The sequence below is a fragment of the Ahaetulla prasina genome, chromosome 2 (genome assembly GCF_028640845.1).
Source record: "Ahaetulla prasina isolate Xishuangbanna chromosome 2, ASM2864084v1, whole genome shotgun sequence".
NCBI classification, from domain to species: Eukaryota; Metazoa; Chordata; class Lepidosauria; order Squamata; family Colubridae; genus Ahaetulla; species Ahaetulla prasina.
Window position 1 is genome coordinate 171633693 of NC_080540.1, and position 19431 is coordinate 171653123.

Sequence of the window (19431 nt, forward strand, 5' to 3'; positions counted from 1 at the left end):
ATATCAGCTTCCTCAGCACCTGGAGAAAACTGTTTATCTAGACCCGTTCCAGTCCAGTTTCAGACCTGGGTACAGCACCGAGACGGCTTTGGTCGCGTTGGTGGATGACCTCTGGAGGGCTCGGGACAGGGGAAGTTCCTCTCAGTTAGATCTCTCAGCAGCTTTTGATACCATCGACCTTGGTATCCTGCTGCAGCGGTTGGAGGGATTGGGAATGGGAGGCACCGTTTATCGGTGGTTCTCCTTCTATCTCTTTAACCGTTCGCAGACGGTGTTGGCAGGGGGGCAGAGGTCGATCCCGAGGCGCCTCACTTGTGGGGTGCCGCAGGGGTCCATTCTCTCGCCTCTCCTGTTCAACATCTATATGAAGCCACTGGGTGAGGTTATCTGTGGTTTCGGGGTGGATTATCATCTGTACGCTGATGATACACAGCTGTACATTTCCATCCAAACCACCCCAACGAAGCCGTCGAGGTCTTGAGGCCGTGAGGGTCTGGATGGGGAGGAACAGGCTCCAGCTCAACCCTTCCAAGACTGTGGGTTCCGGCGTCCCGGTACAGTCAGCTTATGCCATCGCTGACTGGGGGGGGGGGGAAATACTGACCCCCAGGGGAAGGGTGCGCAACTTAGGCGTTCTCCTGGACGATCGGCTGTCCTTAGAAGAACACTTGACGGCTGTCGCCAGGGGAGCATTTTATCAGGTTCACCTGATTCGCCAGTTGCGCCCCTTCCTTGATCGGGACTCCTTACGCACGGTCACTCATGCCCTTGTCACTTCCCGCCTGGACTATTGCAATGCTCTCTACATGGGGCTCCCCTTGAAGAGCACCAGGAGGCTCCAGCTAGTCCAGAATGCGGCCGTGCGGGTGATAGAGGGGGCACCACGTTGCTCCCATATAACACCCATCCTGCGCAGCCTACACTGGCTGCCGGTAGCTTTCCGGGTGCAATTCAAGGTGCTGGTTACCACCTTTAAAGCGCTCCATGGCTTAGGACCGGGGTATTTGCGAGACCGTCTTCTGCCACCAATTGCCTCCCAACGACCTGTGCGGTCCCACAGAGTGGGCCTCCTCAGGGTGCCGTCGACCAAACAATGTACGTTGTCGGCCCCCAGGGGGAGGGCCTTCTCTGTGGCAGCACCAGCCCTATGGAACGAGCTACCTCCGGGGTTACGCCAACTCCCCGACCTCCGGGCCTTCAAACGTGAACTAAAGACTTTATTATTTCACCGAGCGGGACTAGTCTAAGAATGTATTTTAGCGAAATTTTAATGGGTTTTAATCGGTCTTCGACCATTTTAGTGATTCGGCCACTAAATATTTGTTTTTAAATTGTTTTTAAATAGTGTTTATTTATTATATTTATATCATAGTGTTATGTGTATTTTAATATTGGCTGTACACCGCCCTGAGTCCTTCGGGAGATGGTGCGGTATAAAAATGTAATTATAAATTAAAAAATGTAATTATAAATGTCATTTTTAGCTGTACTGTAACATCTTTCCCCTTATTTATTTATTTATTTATTTATTTATTTATTTATTTATTTATTTATTTATCGAGTACGTATTAAATAATATATATAAGTATAAGCATGAACTGAATACATAAAATGAATACAATTAAAGGGAACATTAGGACAGGGAGGGTAGGCACACTGTTGTTTTTATGCACGCCCCTTACAGACTTCTTAGGAATGGGGTGAGGTCAACAGTAGATAGTCTATGGTTAAAATTTTAGGGGTTTGGGGATGAAACCTCAGAGTCAGGTAGTACATTCCAGACATTGACCACTCTGTTGCTGAAGTCGTATTCCAATTCTCTGCAAGGGCAGTCTCAAGATGTCAAAAATCTGTTGGGTTTTATCACTTTAGAGGAAAATTAGGTGATTGACAGTAACTGGGAGCAGACCCAAAGGTGCTTTTTCAAGAGGCAACTGAAGTTTCTTGTTTTACTTTGAAGACGTTTCACTTCTCATCCAGGAACTGAAGAAGCTTCTTGGATGAGAAGTGAAACATCTTCAAAGAAAAACAAGAAAATCCTGTTGCCTCTTGAAAAAAAGCACCTTTGGGACAACCATGACCTGGATGACTCAGAATCTCCATAGACAACTGGGAGCAGAGATGAGAGAGGCAGCATATGGGTGCAAAAGTGACAGCAAATTTCATGCTCATTTAGTTTTCTCGAGACTCAAAAATGGATGGATGGCACTGTAATTCAAAGCTCTTGCAGACACCGAAACATCATGTTTTCCTCTCACTCCTGAGATTTCTGTCTAACCCTAAAAATAGTCCTTTGATTGCACCTTTGCAGCAAGATAGGCAAATTGCTGGCTGCATACAATAGAATACACATTATCTTCTTGCAGCTCATGGTTGTTTTAGGCTGGATAGAAACAGCATGTGCAACCGGAAAGGAAAATGGCTTCTAACTTTTCCCTCTGCTTTCTTGGTTCTGCACCTTCCAGAAAAATTGCTTCTTTCCAAAGACTGCCAGGGATCCATCCTGGGTTGCGGCTTCCCAGTTTCGAAGCATTCTGTCCCAAATGTCCTACTGCCATCTCTATTGTCACCGATGACATTTCACGCACTCTCCCACCTTCTCCTCTTCTGCAGTGGGAAGTTGTCACAGGAGGAGGCAGAAGATTCCAGAAGCATGCACACATACAGGGATACATAGATGAAATATGATATCCAAGTAATCAGCATTTTTCCTTTGTGAATTCCAAATCTATTGCCAGCCTGAGTTGGAAACTCACGCACAGGGAAATATCAACCTCCAGGAAGCCTGTCTTCCTTGACATCTATACTGTCCCATTTCTGAAGGCTTTCTTCCAAAAGAAAACATTCCATTTATGCAAGTCTACTCCTGCTTGCTAACTTTCCTTTTTTACAAGGGAATTAAAGTATAGTATTCTTCCAGTTGTTAGGCACAGACGCAGCCTTCATACAATTTGCACAGTGTAAACAACTTACATTAATGTTTTATCTCTCAAATATACTATCTAAACCTAGAAAGCCAGTTTGGTCTAGTACTTAAGGAACCAGGCTAGAAACCAGGAGACTGTGAGTTCTAGTTCCATCTTAGGCATGAAAGCTGGCTGGTTGATTTTGGACCTACCCTGCTCTCTCAGCCCACCTCACCTTACTGGGTTGTTGTGGAAATTAGGAGGAAGGAATATTAGTTATGTCCATTCCCTTAAGTTATTTATAAAATGTGGGATAAAAATATCTAAAGAAAAAATACCTGCTGCTTTACTATTTTCATTATTCTCAAAATATTTCTGACTTTCCTTTCTAATTTTTTTCCTGAACATTAACATAATATTTATTGCAGTCCCACCCTATGACATTTCATTATCCTTCTTTGCAGCAACATATTCTTAAATAGCTAAAAGATTCTGGTTTCAATTTCATTGAAAATAATTCCATTGTTTTTATTCTTAATTCTATTCGCCATGCTAGAGGCTTCTTAAGCTGTTTTTATCCACTTCCAAAACAACTTTAAGTTTCTATCTGCATTGCACTTTGTGTTCCTCTTCTAATTTTATTGCTCTGTTTTAAGCTACTTGTCTCCTGTGCAGAAACCAGCCAAAAATGAAACTGGCTTAAGAAATTGTTTTCCATTTCTTCCTTTTTGGAAATGATGCTGCCAGGTGTCCTGTCCAGATGGTCCTGTCCAGACCTGATTGATAGATTCCCCTAGTACTTTACTCTTCTCACCCATGCTAGAAAAACAACCACTGGGCATTGTCTTTCTTTGGGTGGGTCTGAGGATGTGGATCTTCATGGAAAGACATTTGTATCAGCCCCTTAGTTGATTTCCCTTTGTATTCAGAATCTTCCCATTTAGCACATCCAGCTGTGGACCAGTGGGGAGGAAAAAGGAAAAGAGAAAGGAAACGTGTATTTTTTTATCATTCTTCCTATGACTCCAACTAAAGGGGAAACTGGCAGGACAAAAATGCAGTGTTTCACCCATCTATGACAGCAAAGCCTCCCTTCAAAAGGAGGCGGATAACCCAGCAGCCAAGAACAAAGGGCTTGGTGCAATGACTGACTAAAGAGGAGGAGGCAATACCACTACAATAAAAGATTGGGGGGGAATTGCCAATTACAGTTTGAGAGTGAGATCATGCATTCCTATACTTGTAAAATGGTTCAAATTTTTTCTACAGGTTGTCTTCCTTTTATTCTTACATTCTGCAGCAATCATATTCATATATGCATTTTTTTTCACCCTTAATGTCTTTCACCTCATCATTCTACCAAATGTCCTTTTTCATACTTTCCATTAATATACTTCTGTGCCACTTAAAATAATGTTTTTTGCTCTATTCAAGTCACTGCCCCATTTTCTTAACTTACATCAATTTTTTAAAAAAGGGTATGATTAGAATTCACTGGTAAAAGTTACAGTTGATTTGTTGGCAATAAAAATGATATCCAGATCAGATTAATTTAACACAGCTAATTTGTCCTACAAGACAAAAGCTGCATATTCAATGCTATTTCTTTCATTACCTGTACAGATGAGCAATAAGATGCCTTATAGTATTATAATTTGTTGCTGGTAATTTGCTCAGCAAATCCTTGGTGGTCTTGATGGGATCTGTCTCAGAATTATCCCCACTTTTTTGCAAATTTCTTGAGAAAGCCATGAAATCTTCATAAAGTTTAAATGGAAGCACAGGGCTGGAAAGCTGTAGCCAAAAAAAAAATGCAAAATATGCATCATAATATTTTACTGGTGCAGATTCCTTGGGTTTAAATTTGATCACAAACATTACTAGATCCTGCCATGTTATCCCACTTTCAGAGAATAGTTCTATCTCAGTGTTCTCACATCACATATATATTTTAAAACAAGAGTTCCAAATTTGAGAATGTCAGATAAACAGAGCTGTTGAACTTTAATGATCTCCCTTAAGGAAGATGTGCCCATACCATGAGCTATCTTTTATGCAGCAGAATTCTATGCATTTCAATTTTTTTTAGAATTTTACATCTTTCCTTTATGATCTCAGACATACATGCGCAAAATGAAGAGGAACAACTAACTTTTAGAAAGAAAAAAATGATAATAAAAAAATCTAGACAAGTTACAGCATAACTGAGCTGGAATAAATGGGATGAAATTTAACAATGGGCTGAAATACAGTAAATATAATGAAAATTAACAGGGTGAAATGTAAAGCCTGCACGTGGGGAGAAGAAATGGAACATATAAGAATAAAAATGGGAGACCTCATTTGATGGTGCTACTGGTAATCCTTGACTTACAAATTGAACCCAAAATTTATGTTGTTAAGTGAGAAATTTGTTAAGTGAGTTTAGCCCCATTTTACGACTTTTCTTGACACAGTTGTTAAGCGAATCATTGCAGTTAAGTTAGTAACATGATTGTTAAGTGAATCTGGCTTCCCCATTGACTTTGCTTGTCAGAAGTTCGCAAAAGGGGATCACATGACCCCAGGACACTGCAACCGTCCGTCATAAATATGAATCAGTTGCCAAGCATCTGAATTTTGATCACGTGAGCATGGGGATGCTGCAAAGGTCATAACTGTGAAAAGCGGTCGTAAGTCACATTTTTCAGTGCCGTTGTAACTTTGAACAGTCACTAAACAAACCGTTGTAAATCGAGGACTACTTGTACATGTCAAAAGAAATGGGATGTTTCTTTTGTAAATCACCAGTAGAACATGAAACAGTATGATGCCGCTACTAAAAAGTTGAATCAAATTTGAGGATATATTTTGTGAGCTTTGCAGATTTGTGCACTCAGATGGACAGCTATATAGATACTGTTGTGCCTCGTCCGCTTTCCCCGCAGCCGGGGCCTTCTTATCTGCTTCCGAACGCTGAGGAATGTCCTAGCATGCCTCCCGGCCCCAGCCCTGGCTCCATGCCCTGACAGGCTGAGGAAGAAGAAGCGCCCCCAGCCCTGGCTCCATGCCCAGGCAAATGGAGCAACTAGACCCCTCCCCCTCCCACACAGCATGTGAGCATGAGGAAGGTCAATTACCAACAGCTGCAGACTGGAGTGACCCTCGCTTCAGGAGAATTGATAAGCGGCGTCAACAGAAGGAAGGGAGGGGCAGGCCGGGATAAGTGCTGAGTCATGGAACCACACCCCATGGCCTATATAAAGGATCTGCTTTCTGGCATTCTCTGAGTCAGGCAAAGTCTACCTTATCTTGCTGAAATCACTTTCTGGTCTCCTGCCTGCCTTGAGAACTTTGGCAGAGCTGCAGAGGCACGCCTGATTCGGATTTCCCTGACCCGGCCGTCAGCGGAGGAGTGGGACACGACAGATACTGTAAATGTATGAACAAGTCCAGATCACAGGAGTATTGTCCCACTTTACTCTGCCTTAGCCAGGTGCACATGGAATGAGTTCAGGGAATGGCTACCAAAACGGTAAGAAACCAAATCCTATCCAAAATGGTTAAAGGAACAGAGTATGTATAGTCTGCAGAAGAGAACACTGAGGAGCGAATCCTAAGCAGTCATCATACGGCACAGTGAATGGACTTCGTTCTCTGGAGGCCAAGATCAGAACCTTATTTTTTGAAAAAATTTTGTAAAATGGGAATGGAAGTAAAAAATAATAACTAGTTGCCAATGAAGATCCTTCTCCGATGCAAACCAGGAAAGAGATTGTGCTTTTAAAAAACCAAGGGCAATAAGAATAGTTGCAAAAATATAAGAGTACATCTGGAAAATATTAGGCAAACTGCAATTTATATGATGTCTATGAGTCAATCAGTCAATCAAATTAGACCAGCATATACGAGTCCCTCAGATTGTGAAAGCTGGGGGCAATGCAAGATGTTTATTATAAGGGAAGGAATAACTCTGAGCTGTCTTTTAATATCAGTGTGTTTCTGGAAAAATGTACCTTGCGAACTCCCACAGCTAAAGAGACACATCTCAGAAAACCACTTTCAGCTGTAGGGAAATGGGGTGCTAAGGGTGCTCTCTGTTTTCATTCCTTACCTCCTTAAGGAAATGTTTAAGGACTCCAGTGATGTCATGAGGTGAGTGTTCTGACAGCTCCACCAACCTTCGGCCATTCTCAAAGGCTTGGCACAATCTCTCCATGCGTGCTTTTGCCCCACTAATGCGGTATATTCCCTACATTGAGGAGAGGCAAAGAGAGACCAAATCAGAGGAAGCCGGTTTGATGAACAACACATATACATAGGTGCCCAAATGACAACCGGAACGTCGATCTGATTCAGAAATACAGAGATGCAGGTGGAGGAGAGTCTGAAATGCTAGCATGCCAAACTCTGGTTAATTTAGTATAGAAAATATACTTCTGCCAGCTCAGAAACCTGGAGATATATTTTGTTCAGTCTGAAATTCAGAGCTAACAGCAGGATGAAAAACCAGCATGTAACAATAACAATACATGTAAGGATCCTGAAATTACAATAGATGTAAATTCTGTTCTATATGCAGACAAAGGTATAGTCAGACATGTTAAACAGCTTGCCATTCTCATTTTTGAAGAATTGTATGCTTCCAAAGAAATGGACTAATATAAAGCATGCATAGGTGACTTAATTAATTCCATCTTTGTATTAGGAATGGGAATGAAAATTTTGTTCCTGCTCTTATCTTGAAACAGGAATAAACTTGGAATGTACGCATAGAAGAATGAGTTACCTGTACTCCCAAGGCACGAGCTTCTATCTCTGATGTACATTTCATCACAATAAATGGCACCTCCTCTGGGAAATCCCTTGGCACATCGCTGAAGTCAATTCCAAATAGCGATGCCCGGGCTGGCAGTTTTTGATGACCACAATTGATGAGAAGAGTCTCCAGACACTTTTTATGGCAGGTCAACAGACACTGTGAAAGCAACCCCAAAGTATTGGATCAGTCTTAACAAATAGCTATTTCTTAAACCACAATATTTTGATCTTTTGTAAACGGCCACCATTTTGTGCACTTACATAACACATTTTCTTGCTTTACTATATAGAAACATGAAGTCTATTCTTCCCAGTACTGAACTGAAGAAGTGGATCCAAAATTCAAATTGATGCTTAATGTCTGCTGAGTTTCAATGAACACAGAAGGAAAGAACAAAAGTTGGACCTTTTCAAAATTCTAGCCTAGTGTGTTTTTTATAATGGGCCAAAGATATGTTAACTAATTCAGATTATGTCATTCAGGAACATATTGACTGAAACTAAAAGCTTCAAGTTTTTTCAGCTCTTACTATTCTTCAACAATATAAATACACTGTTTCAAAAATGTATTGTATCTTAAAGAAATGAATATTCTCCCGGATACTTACTACTCTTGACAATCTCTGCAATCATTTTGAATGACCACAGCTTAAACACTGGATCTGCAGAGATGCTTGTCATAAGGCCAGAAATGAACAAACAACAAACCATGATCTAGATCTAGATCTAGATCTAATCCCAATTGGGATGGGACTGGCCTCCTTTATTCCTGCACCCACCTGGCACATTACAAGTCAGAACAGATACTGGATCTTTCCTATGCCTGTTATTCTTACATTTCCAAATCAGCAGTCAAGTCAAGTCCCACTGAAAGATATGTAACTACTAGAGGATTAATATGGGTTGGGGATATGATTTCATGCTCAGTGGATTGCATCTCACGGCAGAGTATTGAATTAATTTAATAGATTTAGATGTATACCTATTTATTTAAGAGTTAGCTTTCTTGTGCTTACCTCCATAAATGTAAGTATGCCATTGAAGCCTAAATAACAATTACTTTCACACCTTTTTTGACTACCAATGTTTTTGTCCTACGTTGCACTAATGAGAGTGGGAGGCTGTTTGACCATTTTGCAGGAAAACGGTTCCCTTTATGTTCACTTACTTCTTCACATTCGATACCATTGACCATGAAGTTCTCACACTCTCTGCATTTTGAAGGGCCCCTCAGTTTTCTCAGCCGATGAGTCTGAGCAGCACTTGACAGGATTATGTTTTTAAACTGATAATGGGACAAGCCATTTTCAGATGTAACATCATTTAGATCTGAAAAGAGGATGAGGTCCATTATTCTCTATTAGATAGAATAGAATAGAATAGAATAGAATAGAATAGAATAGAATAGAATAGAATAGAATAGAATAGAATAGAATAGAATAGAATAGAATAGTTTATTGGCCAAGTGTGATTGGACACACAAGGAATTTATCTTGGTGCATATGCTCTCAGTGTACATAAAAGAAAAGGTACGTTCATCAAGGTACAACATTTACAACACAATCGATGGTCAATATATCAATATAAATCATAAGGATTTCCAGCAACAAAGTTACAGTCATACAGTCATAAGTGTAAAGATTGGTGATGGGAACTATGAGAAGATTAATAGTAGTGCAGATTTAGTAAATAGTTTGACAGTGTTGATGGAATTATTTGTTTAGCAGAGTGATGGCCTTCGGGGAAAAAACTGTTCTTGTGTCTAGTTGTTCTGGTGTGCAGTGCTCTATAGTGTCGTTTTGAGGGTAGGAGTTGAAACAGTTTATGTCCTGGATGTGAAGGATCTGTAAATATTTTTACGGCCCTCTTCTTGATTCGTACAGGTCCTCAATGGAAGGCAGGTTGGTAGCAATTATTTTTTCTGCAGTTCTAATTATCCTCTGAAGTCTGTGTCTTGTTGGGTTGCAGAACCAAACCAGACAATTATAGAGGGGCAAATGACAGACTCAATAATTCCTCTGTAGAACTGAATCAGCAGCTCCTTGGGCAGTTTGAGCTTACTGAGTTGGTGCAGAAAGAACATTCTTTGTTGTCCTTTTTTGATGATGTTTTTGATGTTAGCTGTCCATTTTAGATTTTGCGATATGATAGAACCTAGAAATTTAAAGGTTTCTACTGTTGATACTGTGTTGTCTAGTATTGTGAGAGGTGGAAGTATGGAAGGGTTTCTCCTAAAGTCTACCACCATTTCTACGGTTTTGAGTATGTTCAGTTCCAGATTGTTTTGGTTGCACCACAAGGCTAGTCGTTCGACCTCTCGTCTATATGCGGATTCGTCATTGTCTCAAATGAGACCAATCACTGTTGTGTCATCTGCGAACTTCAGTAGCTTAACAGATGAATCATTGGAGATGCAGTCATTGGTATACAGAGAGAAGAGAAGTGGGGAGAGCACACAGCCTTGGGGGGCCCCTGTGCTAATTGTACAGGTATTTGATGTGATCTTGCTTAGCTTCACCTGCTACTTCCTGTTTGTTAGGAAGCTTGTGATCCACTTACAAGTCTGTTCCGGTGCTTGTAGCTGGTTTAGCTTAGTTAGAAGAGTGTCTGGAATGATGGTATTGAATGCTGAACTAAAGTCTACAAAGAGGACCTAGATGTGATCATTTCCCCCCTAAAGAACAATGAATATTTGCTGAAGAGCAACGTACAGATTAAAAAAAAACCCTGGTGAAAAATGAATATGAAAATATGTAAGATATGCCCAGAACTCAAAGTCAGAGGAGTTCCAAAATCACAAGACAGATTTTGAATGAGGAAGCACACAAGACAATAAGGTAAATTGCAAATAGGTTCAACATAATATTAAAACAGATTAAATCAAATTAAAATATCTCACCCCCACTACTAAATAAGAGAAATCCTGCGCATGGTCAAATATGTGATGTGATTCCTTCCATTTGGTACTTACTAGGTCAAATGTTAAAGTGCAGACCCCAACCATTACAAGTTTCCTATTTTGTGATCTAAAAATGTAGCATACATACTCCAAGGAAAAATATTCCTTTAATAATTTAGCATCCCAAAGGGGAGGGGTAGTTTCATAGCTGAATCTCCCAGTGGATAAAATAAAATATTAGATATAGCAGAGAAGTGTTACATCCTACAATGTTCACAAGAGCAGTCTCCAAATGCAGTGTGAAAAATCACACAATTGAAAACCTGTCAAGCAACAGTAGTAATTAATTTGTTTAGATTTACAATTATGTCAATTACTTTCATAGTGGATTGGGGAACCCCAGGAAAAAAAAAAGGATAGGCAGTGATAGATGGGGGAGGAAATATTTCCTCACTGGTTCTTAGATGATGATATATTATGATTGATTAGAAATTCTGGCTAGAGGAAATAAAAGATCAAGCACTACACTGTGAATGACAGTTCCTGTCAGAGTTTGAAGTCAATAATGGTTAGTGCCCAGAAGAAAAAGGAAAAGAAGATCTGAAAGTTGAAAAGTCAGAGCAGACAACAGCACAACATCTAGCATAGCCTGACCACAGGAAGAACAGTGATAAAAAGGGAAGGTCTTCTTAGGGCAGAGTTTCTCAATTGTGACAACTTGAAGAGGTATGGACTTCAATTCCCAGAACTCCCCAGCCAGCACAGCTGGCTGGGGAATTCTGGGAGTTGAAGTCCACACCTCTTCAAGTTGTCACAATTGAGAAACACTGTCTTAGGGGAATAAAATTCCAGAGGTACTTTGACAGGAAGGTTTGAGGCAGTTGATTTCAAATAGCTGTAAGTCTTTAAAAGAGAGACAATGGAAAGCTCCAAGTAGTGTTATTGGTAATTAAAAACATTCATGTGTGGTAGAATTGTGTAAAGTGGGAACCCCAACATGAAGAATTTTCTTCTACTACGCATGCGTGGGAATGGCGGTGACCTGAGAATCATGCAGGCGGTGGGTCGGCGTTTTTTCTAGCCGCGATGCCTCGGGGCGGTTTTTAAGCTATCTGGGCCTGCCGCCCCGTAGAACATCTTTCCGGCAGCCGAAAGGAGATCTTTGGGTCTTGTTAGACCCTCGGCTGCCGGGAACGGGGCTGGAGAGGCGGGCGAGCGGCGGACGGTTGCCGGCGGACATTTTGGCTGGGCGCAAAGCGGCACCCGCGGAATAGAGCCGGCTTGCGGTTCCGTGGCGAAGCGGTCGCTCGGACATCAGCGGCCAGTTGGGTGTGCGATGTGTTGGCCAGCAGCGGTATCGTACAGCGGCAGTGATACCATCAGCGGCTTGGATACCAGTAGCGGCATTGATACCATCGGCGGCAACGGTAGATGGCGCCGGCCATTTTGGAGGGGCGCGGAGCGGCGCTCGTTAGGAATGGCCGGCCTAGATCGTGGTTTGCTGCTGCCGGCCGCACATGTCATCAGCGGCTGGTTGTTTTGCCGCTCTATCCTTCAGTGGCATTGCTCAGCGGCATGGTTTCTATGACTCCACCCATCTGATGGTAGAGGGCGGCGTCCATTCCGGTGGGGTATGGAATGGTATGGATTGTCGCCCGGTACCATTGGTAACACCTGGGATCGTTTGACTGCGTTATGGCCGCATTTGTTATCAGCGGCTGGCGGCTGGATTGTTTGCCGTATTATTTTCAGCGGCATTGATACCAGCGGCGTTGGACACAGGTAGCTCAGACATTTTGGAATTTAGAACTTTAGCTGACTTTTATACATACCATCATTTGACATCTGCGGCTGAAAACTTTTTTTCCTGTCCCCGGTATTTATTTATCTATGGCATCAACTTTGGACGGCCTCGGACCTGATCATGGGCGGCACCAGCAGGCAAAAACTTTTGCTGTATCCATTATGGGCGGCATTAAAGGGCGGATTCCATCAGCCGAACTTCCATCTTATTTATTGCCCTTACCGGTCATTTGGCCCTGGTTTTGTGACTGTCCTGACTTTGTCCGTAGGCTGCGATACCATCAAGTGGCTAGGGAACACCTTTTTTCCCCCCACTGTTATTTAATCCTTTCCATGAAATATTCGTCGGCTGACCTTCTCCGACTGCGAGGTTCCCCCGCCTCGCAGGAATGGCCCTCTGGGTTATCGAGGGCCTGCATTAACGAGGGGTCTTGGGACCCGGAGAAGTGGCATGCGAGGAAGAAGAATCTGTGGGGTTTTTTAAATAGTTTTTTAAATAAGGGTTTTTTAAGGGGGGGGAGGGATTTGACGGGTGGGGGTGAGAACCCGTCGGGGAGGGATCCAGCCCCTGTGCTAGTTCGCGACACTATTCCATCTTGTCTGAAGGCAGGGGGGGAGGACGTTCCAGGTTTAGAGGGTTGTTCGATCTGTACGGTAAGTGGGAGAGGCAGATATGGCGGGGGGGAGGGGCCGTACCGAGTTGTGGGAGCACGTGTTCGATGTCTGAAAGCGATCGCGTGCTCCGGCCCCTCAGTCCCTACCCGTTCCTCGGGTGGCCATGATCCTCAGAGCTTGGATCTTCGGCTGATGTTATGTAATGCCCGGTCCGTGGTTAATAAGGCTCCCCTGATTTGCGATCTTATTCAGGGGGAGTCCGCGGACCTTATGGGCATTACGGAAACCTGGTTGGGCCCAGAGGGGGGGGGTCCCCCTTGTTGAGATGTGCCCTCCAGGTTTCCGAGCATTTCATCAGCCGAGGGTCCAAGGTAGGGGTGGAGGGGTGGCGGTTGTTATTAAGGAGGATCTAGAGCCGAGGGAGACCACTGTTCCTCAGATTGCCGGCTGTGAATCCCTCTATGTGCGGTGGGGCTATAGGAATCAGCTGGGCTTGGTGATCGCGTACCTGGCTCCTTGCTGTGTGACCACAGCCCTGCCTGAGCTGTTGGAGGTACTTGCTGCTGTGGCGGTTGAGACCCCCAGACTTATAGTCATGGGGGATTTTAACCTGCCATCAGTCGGCTTGTCATCGACGGCAGCTCGGGAGTTCCTGGCTTCCATGACGGCCTTGGACCTGATTCGAGTAAATGATGGCCCTACGCACATGGGGGGAGGCACACTGGATCTGATTTATATCTCTGGACAGTGGTTAAATGATCTGGTATTAGATGATTTAGTAACAGAACCAATGTCATGGTCGGATCATTTTCTCCTTCGCCTAGACTTCCGAACCGCCATTCACCACCGCAGGGAGACGGAACCTATACGGTGGTTCCGTCCCAGGCACCTGATGGACCCCGAGAGGTTCCTGATGGAGCTTGGGCCATTCCCTGAGGAACTGGCCCACGGCACGACTGAGGAACTGGTCGTGGCCTGGGAACAGGCCGCGGCCGAGGCCTTGGACCGTGTCGCGCCTTTGCGGCCTCTGACCCGGCGCAGATCTCGACCGGCCCCTTGGTTCTCCGAGGGGCTGAGGGAGATGAAACGCCGGAGAAGACGCCTGGAGAGCACCTGGAGGTCCAGTCGCCTGTTGATCGACACTAGTTAGGTCCTATTCTAGGACCTACCTAGTGGCAATGAGGGAAGCGAGGCGCCCACGCCCACCCTCATTGCGTCGGCAGATAACCGCCCGGCCGCCCTGTTTTGGGTGACCCGCCTCCTACATCAGGAGGTGCGGATGATCCTTGCAGGACGAGCCGAGGAGTTTAGTGGTTATCTATACGACAAAATCGCTCAGCTGAGGGACGGTCTGGACCGAATTTGGGATGATCCAAGTGAGGGAGAGGAGGCATGTCTTGTTGAGCCCATTTGGGATGAGTTTGACCCTGTGGCTCCCGAGGACATGGACAGGTTGTTGGGGAGGCTTCACGGCACGACATGTTTACTGGACCCGTGCCCTTCCTGGCTGGTACTGGCCACTCAGGCGGTGACACGAGGCTGGCTCCAGAGGATTATCAACGCTTCTTTGTTGGAAGGGGTTTTCCCTGCCGCCTTGAAAGAGGCGGTGGTGAGACCCCTCCTTAAGAAGCCCTCCCTGGACCCAGCTATTTTGGGTAATTATCGTCCAGTCTCCAACCTTCGCTTTTTTGCGAAGGTTGTAGAGAGTGCCGTGGCGCGACAGCTACCCCAATACCTGGATGAAGATGTCTATCTAGACCCGTTCCAGTCCGGCTTCCGACCCAGATACAGCACGGAGACAGCTTTGGTCGCATTGGTGGATGATCTCTGGAGGGCTAGGGACAGGGGTTATTCCTCTGCCCTGGTCCTATTAGACCTCTCAGCGGCTGGTCGCAGACGGTGTTGATAGGGGGGCAGAGGTCGACCACGAGGGGCCTCACTTGTGGGGTCCCTCAGGGGTCGATTCTCTCGCCCCTGCTGTTCAACATCTACATGAAGCCGTTGAGTGAGATCATCAGTGGTTTCGGGGTGAGATACCAGCAGTACGCTGATGACACCCAGCTGTACTTTTCCACCCCGGACCACCCCAATGAAGTTGTTGAAGTGCTGTCCCGGTGTTTAGAAGCCGTACGGGTCTGGATGGGGAGAAACAGGCTCAAGCTTAATCCCTCCAAGACGGAGTGGCTGTGGATGCCGGCATCCCGATTCAGTCAGCTGCAGCCGCGCTGGCTGTTGGAGGCAGTTATTGGCCCCAAAGGATAGGGTGCGCAACTTAGGTGTCCTCCTGGATGATCGGCTGTCGTTTGAAGATCATTTGACGGCCGTCTCCAGGAGGGCCTTCCACCAGGTTCGCCTGGTTCGCAGTTGCGCCTTCCTTGATCGGGATGCCTTATGCACAGTCACTCATGCGCCTGCTACCTCTCGCTGGATTACTGTAATGCTCTCTACATGGGCTCCTTGAAGTGCACTCGGAGGCTTCAGTTAGTCCAGAATGCAGCTGCGCTGGTGATAGAGGAGCTACGTAGCTCCCATGTAACACCGATCCTGCGCAGGCTGCACTGGCTGCCTGTGGCCTTCCGAGTGCACTTTAAGGTGTTGGTTACGACCTTTAAAGCGCTCCATGGCTTAGGACCTGGGTACTTACGGGACCGCCTGCTGCTACCACACGCCTCCCACCGACCCGTACACTCCCACAGAGAGGGACTTCTCAGGGTGCCGTCCGCCAAACAATGCCGGCTGGCGGCCCCCAGGGGGAGGGCCTTCTCTGTGGGGCTCACACTGGAACGAGCTTCCCCCGGGTTTACGTCAAATACCTGACCTTCGGACATTCCGTCGCGAACTGAAGACACATCTCTTTATCCGCGCGGGGCTGGCTTAAATTGGATTTAATGTGAAATTTTATCAATTTTTTAAACGGGGTTTTTAGTTTATGGAAATTTTTAATTTTAGGCTAATTTAAATAAGTTTTTTAAATGGTATTTTAATCTGTATATTGTATTGTTTTTATCTTGCCTGTACACCGCCCTGAGTCCTTCGGGAGAAGGGCGGTATAAAAATCAAATAAATAAATAAATAAATAAATAAATAAGAATCCTTGGCAAATTTTCATTAAAAACCAAGAAAATACGGAGTGTGCATTTGTAAGTTGTGGAGTTCTCTAACTATAGTCTTTTTCTCATCTCTGTTTCCTTTCCCAGGCTATGAAGAGTTCTGATTTGTTTTCTTATTCTGTTAAACCATAGAATTATTTTGCTTCTCACCATTGTCATAGGCTTGTATCAAATCTTTGTCTTCACAGTCTTCTGAAGAGGATACCGTTCCAGTGGATGGAGCTTTCAGCAACTTCTTGTGGCCTGAATATGAAATAAATGATCTTTTAAACAATTGTAGAAGCTGCTTAAAATAACCCCAAATAGTTAAATTTGACAGCACACTGAGTTCTGCAAAATTAATTTGTTATGTGAAAAAAACAATGTACTTTTCTAAAGCTAGCATTCATGAAAGATTTGTTTTCATTGTCAATGTAATGAAACTCAAGAATTTCCAAACTGGGGAGACATGCCCTTTCAACTATCAAATCAGTTCAGACATGTTCAACTATTTAAACTGACTGCCATTTTAAAAAATAAGTTTGAAAAGAATAAGGACCAACTATTGTCTGAGCCCCAGCCTCCCAGAGTTGATAGGCAGGTCTGAAATTTTAAGACATTTGTTGTAGATGGTTTATTTGTAGAAGTGGGGATTCTGCAATACCACAATGGCTGTCACAGTGGCTAGGAGCAGCTATTTTTAAAAAAAAATCACCAAAGAGCAAACTGGTTTGGAAGCTTCCTGTCCCACCCCAATTTTCTATACCTCGGAAGCTCAATTTATTTTATTTGGACAGATAGGCACATTTTCAAGCAACCGTGAGAGGTTTTTATTTTTTGAAAATGTTCACAGGGCCCATGAGGGACCTCAAAATAATTCTGATAATAAAGACGATGCAAAAGCTGCCTCTTTGTTTTGCAGTCAGTCAGTTTCTAATTTCTTTTCTTTTTTTAATTAAAACATTATTTTTAAAAGGTCAGGACCTTTCTACTGGTACCCTAATACCAGGAACGCCAAGCTTATTGTAATTTAATTTGCTGCAATCTACATATTTTGTTTTAGCACCTGATAACAAGACTTACATCTGTGGTTTGATTAGAATATAGGCTATGGCTGGGTTCACACATCAGAGAAGCATACTCGTAATAATCATGATTACCATCATAACAATCATGAAGTCCTAATTAAACAAACCACATTATGGCTGTGTGAATACAGCTGCCCAATAGCTCATACACAGCCCTTCTCCAGCACTCTGGCATTACATTTCCAAAATTTGGTAGCAGCATCTTGGACCATCTGGGATGATAAGAGGACCCACTAAAGTGGAAACTGGAGCAGGGTTTCAATTCCAGTGGTTTATAATCCTCACAAGCAGGCTGAAGAAAAACCAGCTCTGCCACTTTCTGTGACATCATAAACTCTTCTGGTGACTTTGTAGGAAGCCATCCAGCCATTGGTGCAGCAACATTCCCACAAAAGTTCATAATTCTGATCTCTGACTTAGTACATTGCACAAATTCAGCCATTATTATTGCAGAAGTGGAATCAAAGCACAGGTACAATTTCTGGTTTCTTCTTCTCTCTTTCACTTTAGGAAATCTCCCCCCCCCACCCCTCTAGTTTTCTGATTAGGTAAGCAATTCATCTAGCTGCAACAAGAAATGTGTCATATGTCCTTAGATCATTCACAGGGCTTCCAATACAGAACTGGTATATTCTTTTGCACTAATTTCATGATCTCAGGGCATTTAAAATGATACTGCCGCTATAATTTTTTTTTAAAATTCTTTTGTAGGATAAATTTGAATCAAGATGCCTAAAATGATTTTTGTCAGCATTAATAGAGAAACTAAGTTGCAATTTAAAATGTATTTTAAAAAAACCCAGGATTTATATATATTCATTTAAAAGAAAAACGGTTTCTATCTTCAAAATGTCCAATCTATTAAAAAGCAGTATCTGAGGAAAATAAGGCTATAGATTAGGAAAGAATGCCACTGTCTGTATGTAAGGTAACTGTAATTCATAAAGATTTCAGCTAATACTTTAATAAAACTTCCCTCCCTTCTTACATCCTACATCCTACAACATCTTGAGTCTCCAAAGACCTATGCAAGGGTCCTTTTTGTAGACTTTAGTTCAGCATTCAATACCATCATTCCAGACATTCTTCTAACTAAGCTAAACCAGCTACAGGTACCGGAACAGACTTGTAAGTGGATCACAAGCTTCCTAACAAACAGGAAGCAGCAGGTGAAGCTAAGCAAGATCACATCAAATACCTGTACAATTAGCACAGGGGCCCCCCAAGGCTGTGTGCTCTCCCCACTTCTCTTCTCTCTGTATACCAATGACTGCATCTCCAATGATCCATTTGTTAAGCTACTGAAGTTCGCAGATGACACAACAGTGATTGGTCTCATTCGAGACAATGACGAATCCGCATATAGACGAGAGGTCGAACGACTAGCCTTGTGGTGCAACCAAAACAATCTGGAACTGAACACACTCAAAACCGTAGAAATGGTGGTAGACTTTAGGAAAACCCTTCCATACTTCCACCTCTCACAATACTTGACAACACAGTATCAACAGTAGAAACCTTCAAATTTCTGGGTTCTATCATATCGCAAGATCTCAAATGGACAGCTAACATCAAAAACATCATTAAAAAAGGACAACAAAGAATGTTCTTTCTGCGCCAACTCAGTAAGCTCAAACTGCCCAAGGAGCTGCTGATCCAATTCTACAGAGGAATTATTGAGTCTGTCATTTGCACCTCTATAACTGTCTGGTTCGGTTCTGCAACCCAACAAGAAAAACACAGACTTCAGAGGATAATTAGAACTGCAGAAAAAATAATTGCTACCAATTTGCCTTCCATTGAGGACCTGTATACTGCACGAATCAAGAAGAGAGCCGTGAAAATATTTGCAGATCCCTCGCATCCTGGACATAAACTGTTTCAACTCCTACCCTCAAAACGACGCTATAGAGCACTGCACACCAGAACAACTAGACACAAGAACAGTTTTTTCCCGAAGGCCATCACTCTGCTAAACAAATAATTCCCTCAACACTGTCAGACTATTTACTGAATCTGCACTACTATTAATCGTTTCATAGTTCCCATCACCAATCTCTTTCCACTTATGACTGTATGACTATAACTTGTTGCTGGCAATCCTTATGATTTATATTGATATATTGATCATCAATTGTGTTGTAAATGTTGTACCTTGATGAACGTATCTTTTCTTTTATGTACACTGAGAGCATATGCACCAAGACAAATTCCTTGTGTGTCCAATCACA

General features: G+C 43.5%; 1 protein-coding gene across 8 annotated transcripts in view; it reads right to left on the reverse strand.

Annotated features, from left to right (window-relative positions):
- GMIP (GEM interacting protein) overlaps positions 1–19431 on the reverse strand; it is a 100173-nt gene that overhangs the window by 7187 nt on the left and 73555 nt on the right. For 7 of the 8 annotated variants that reach the window (XM_058167488.1, XM_058167487.1, XM_058167492.1 and 4 more), the window contains exons 14-18: positions 16284–16376; positions 8875–9035; positions 7675–7863; positions 7000–7137; positions 4522–4700 (exon numbers count right to left, since the gene is read on the reverse strand). In XM_058167488.1, coding sequence (XP_058023471.1) covers positions 4522–4700; positions 7000–7137; positions 7675–7863; positions 8875–9035; positions 16284–16376 — 760 coding nt within the window. The remainder of the gene's footprint in view (positions 1–4521; positions 4701–6999; positions 7138–7674; positions 7864–8874; positions 9036–16283; positions 16377–19431) is intronic. The other variant, XM_058167489.1, reaches the window with a different exon arrangement.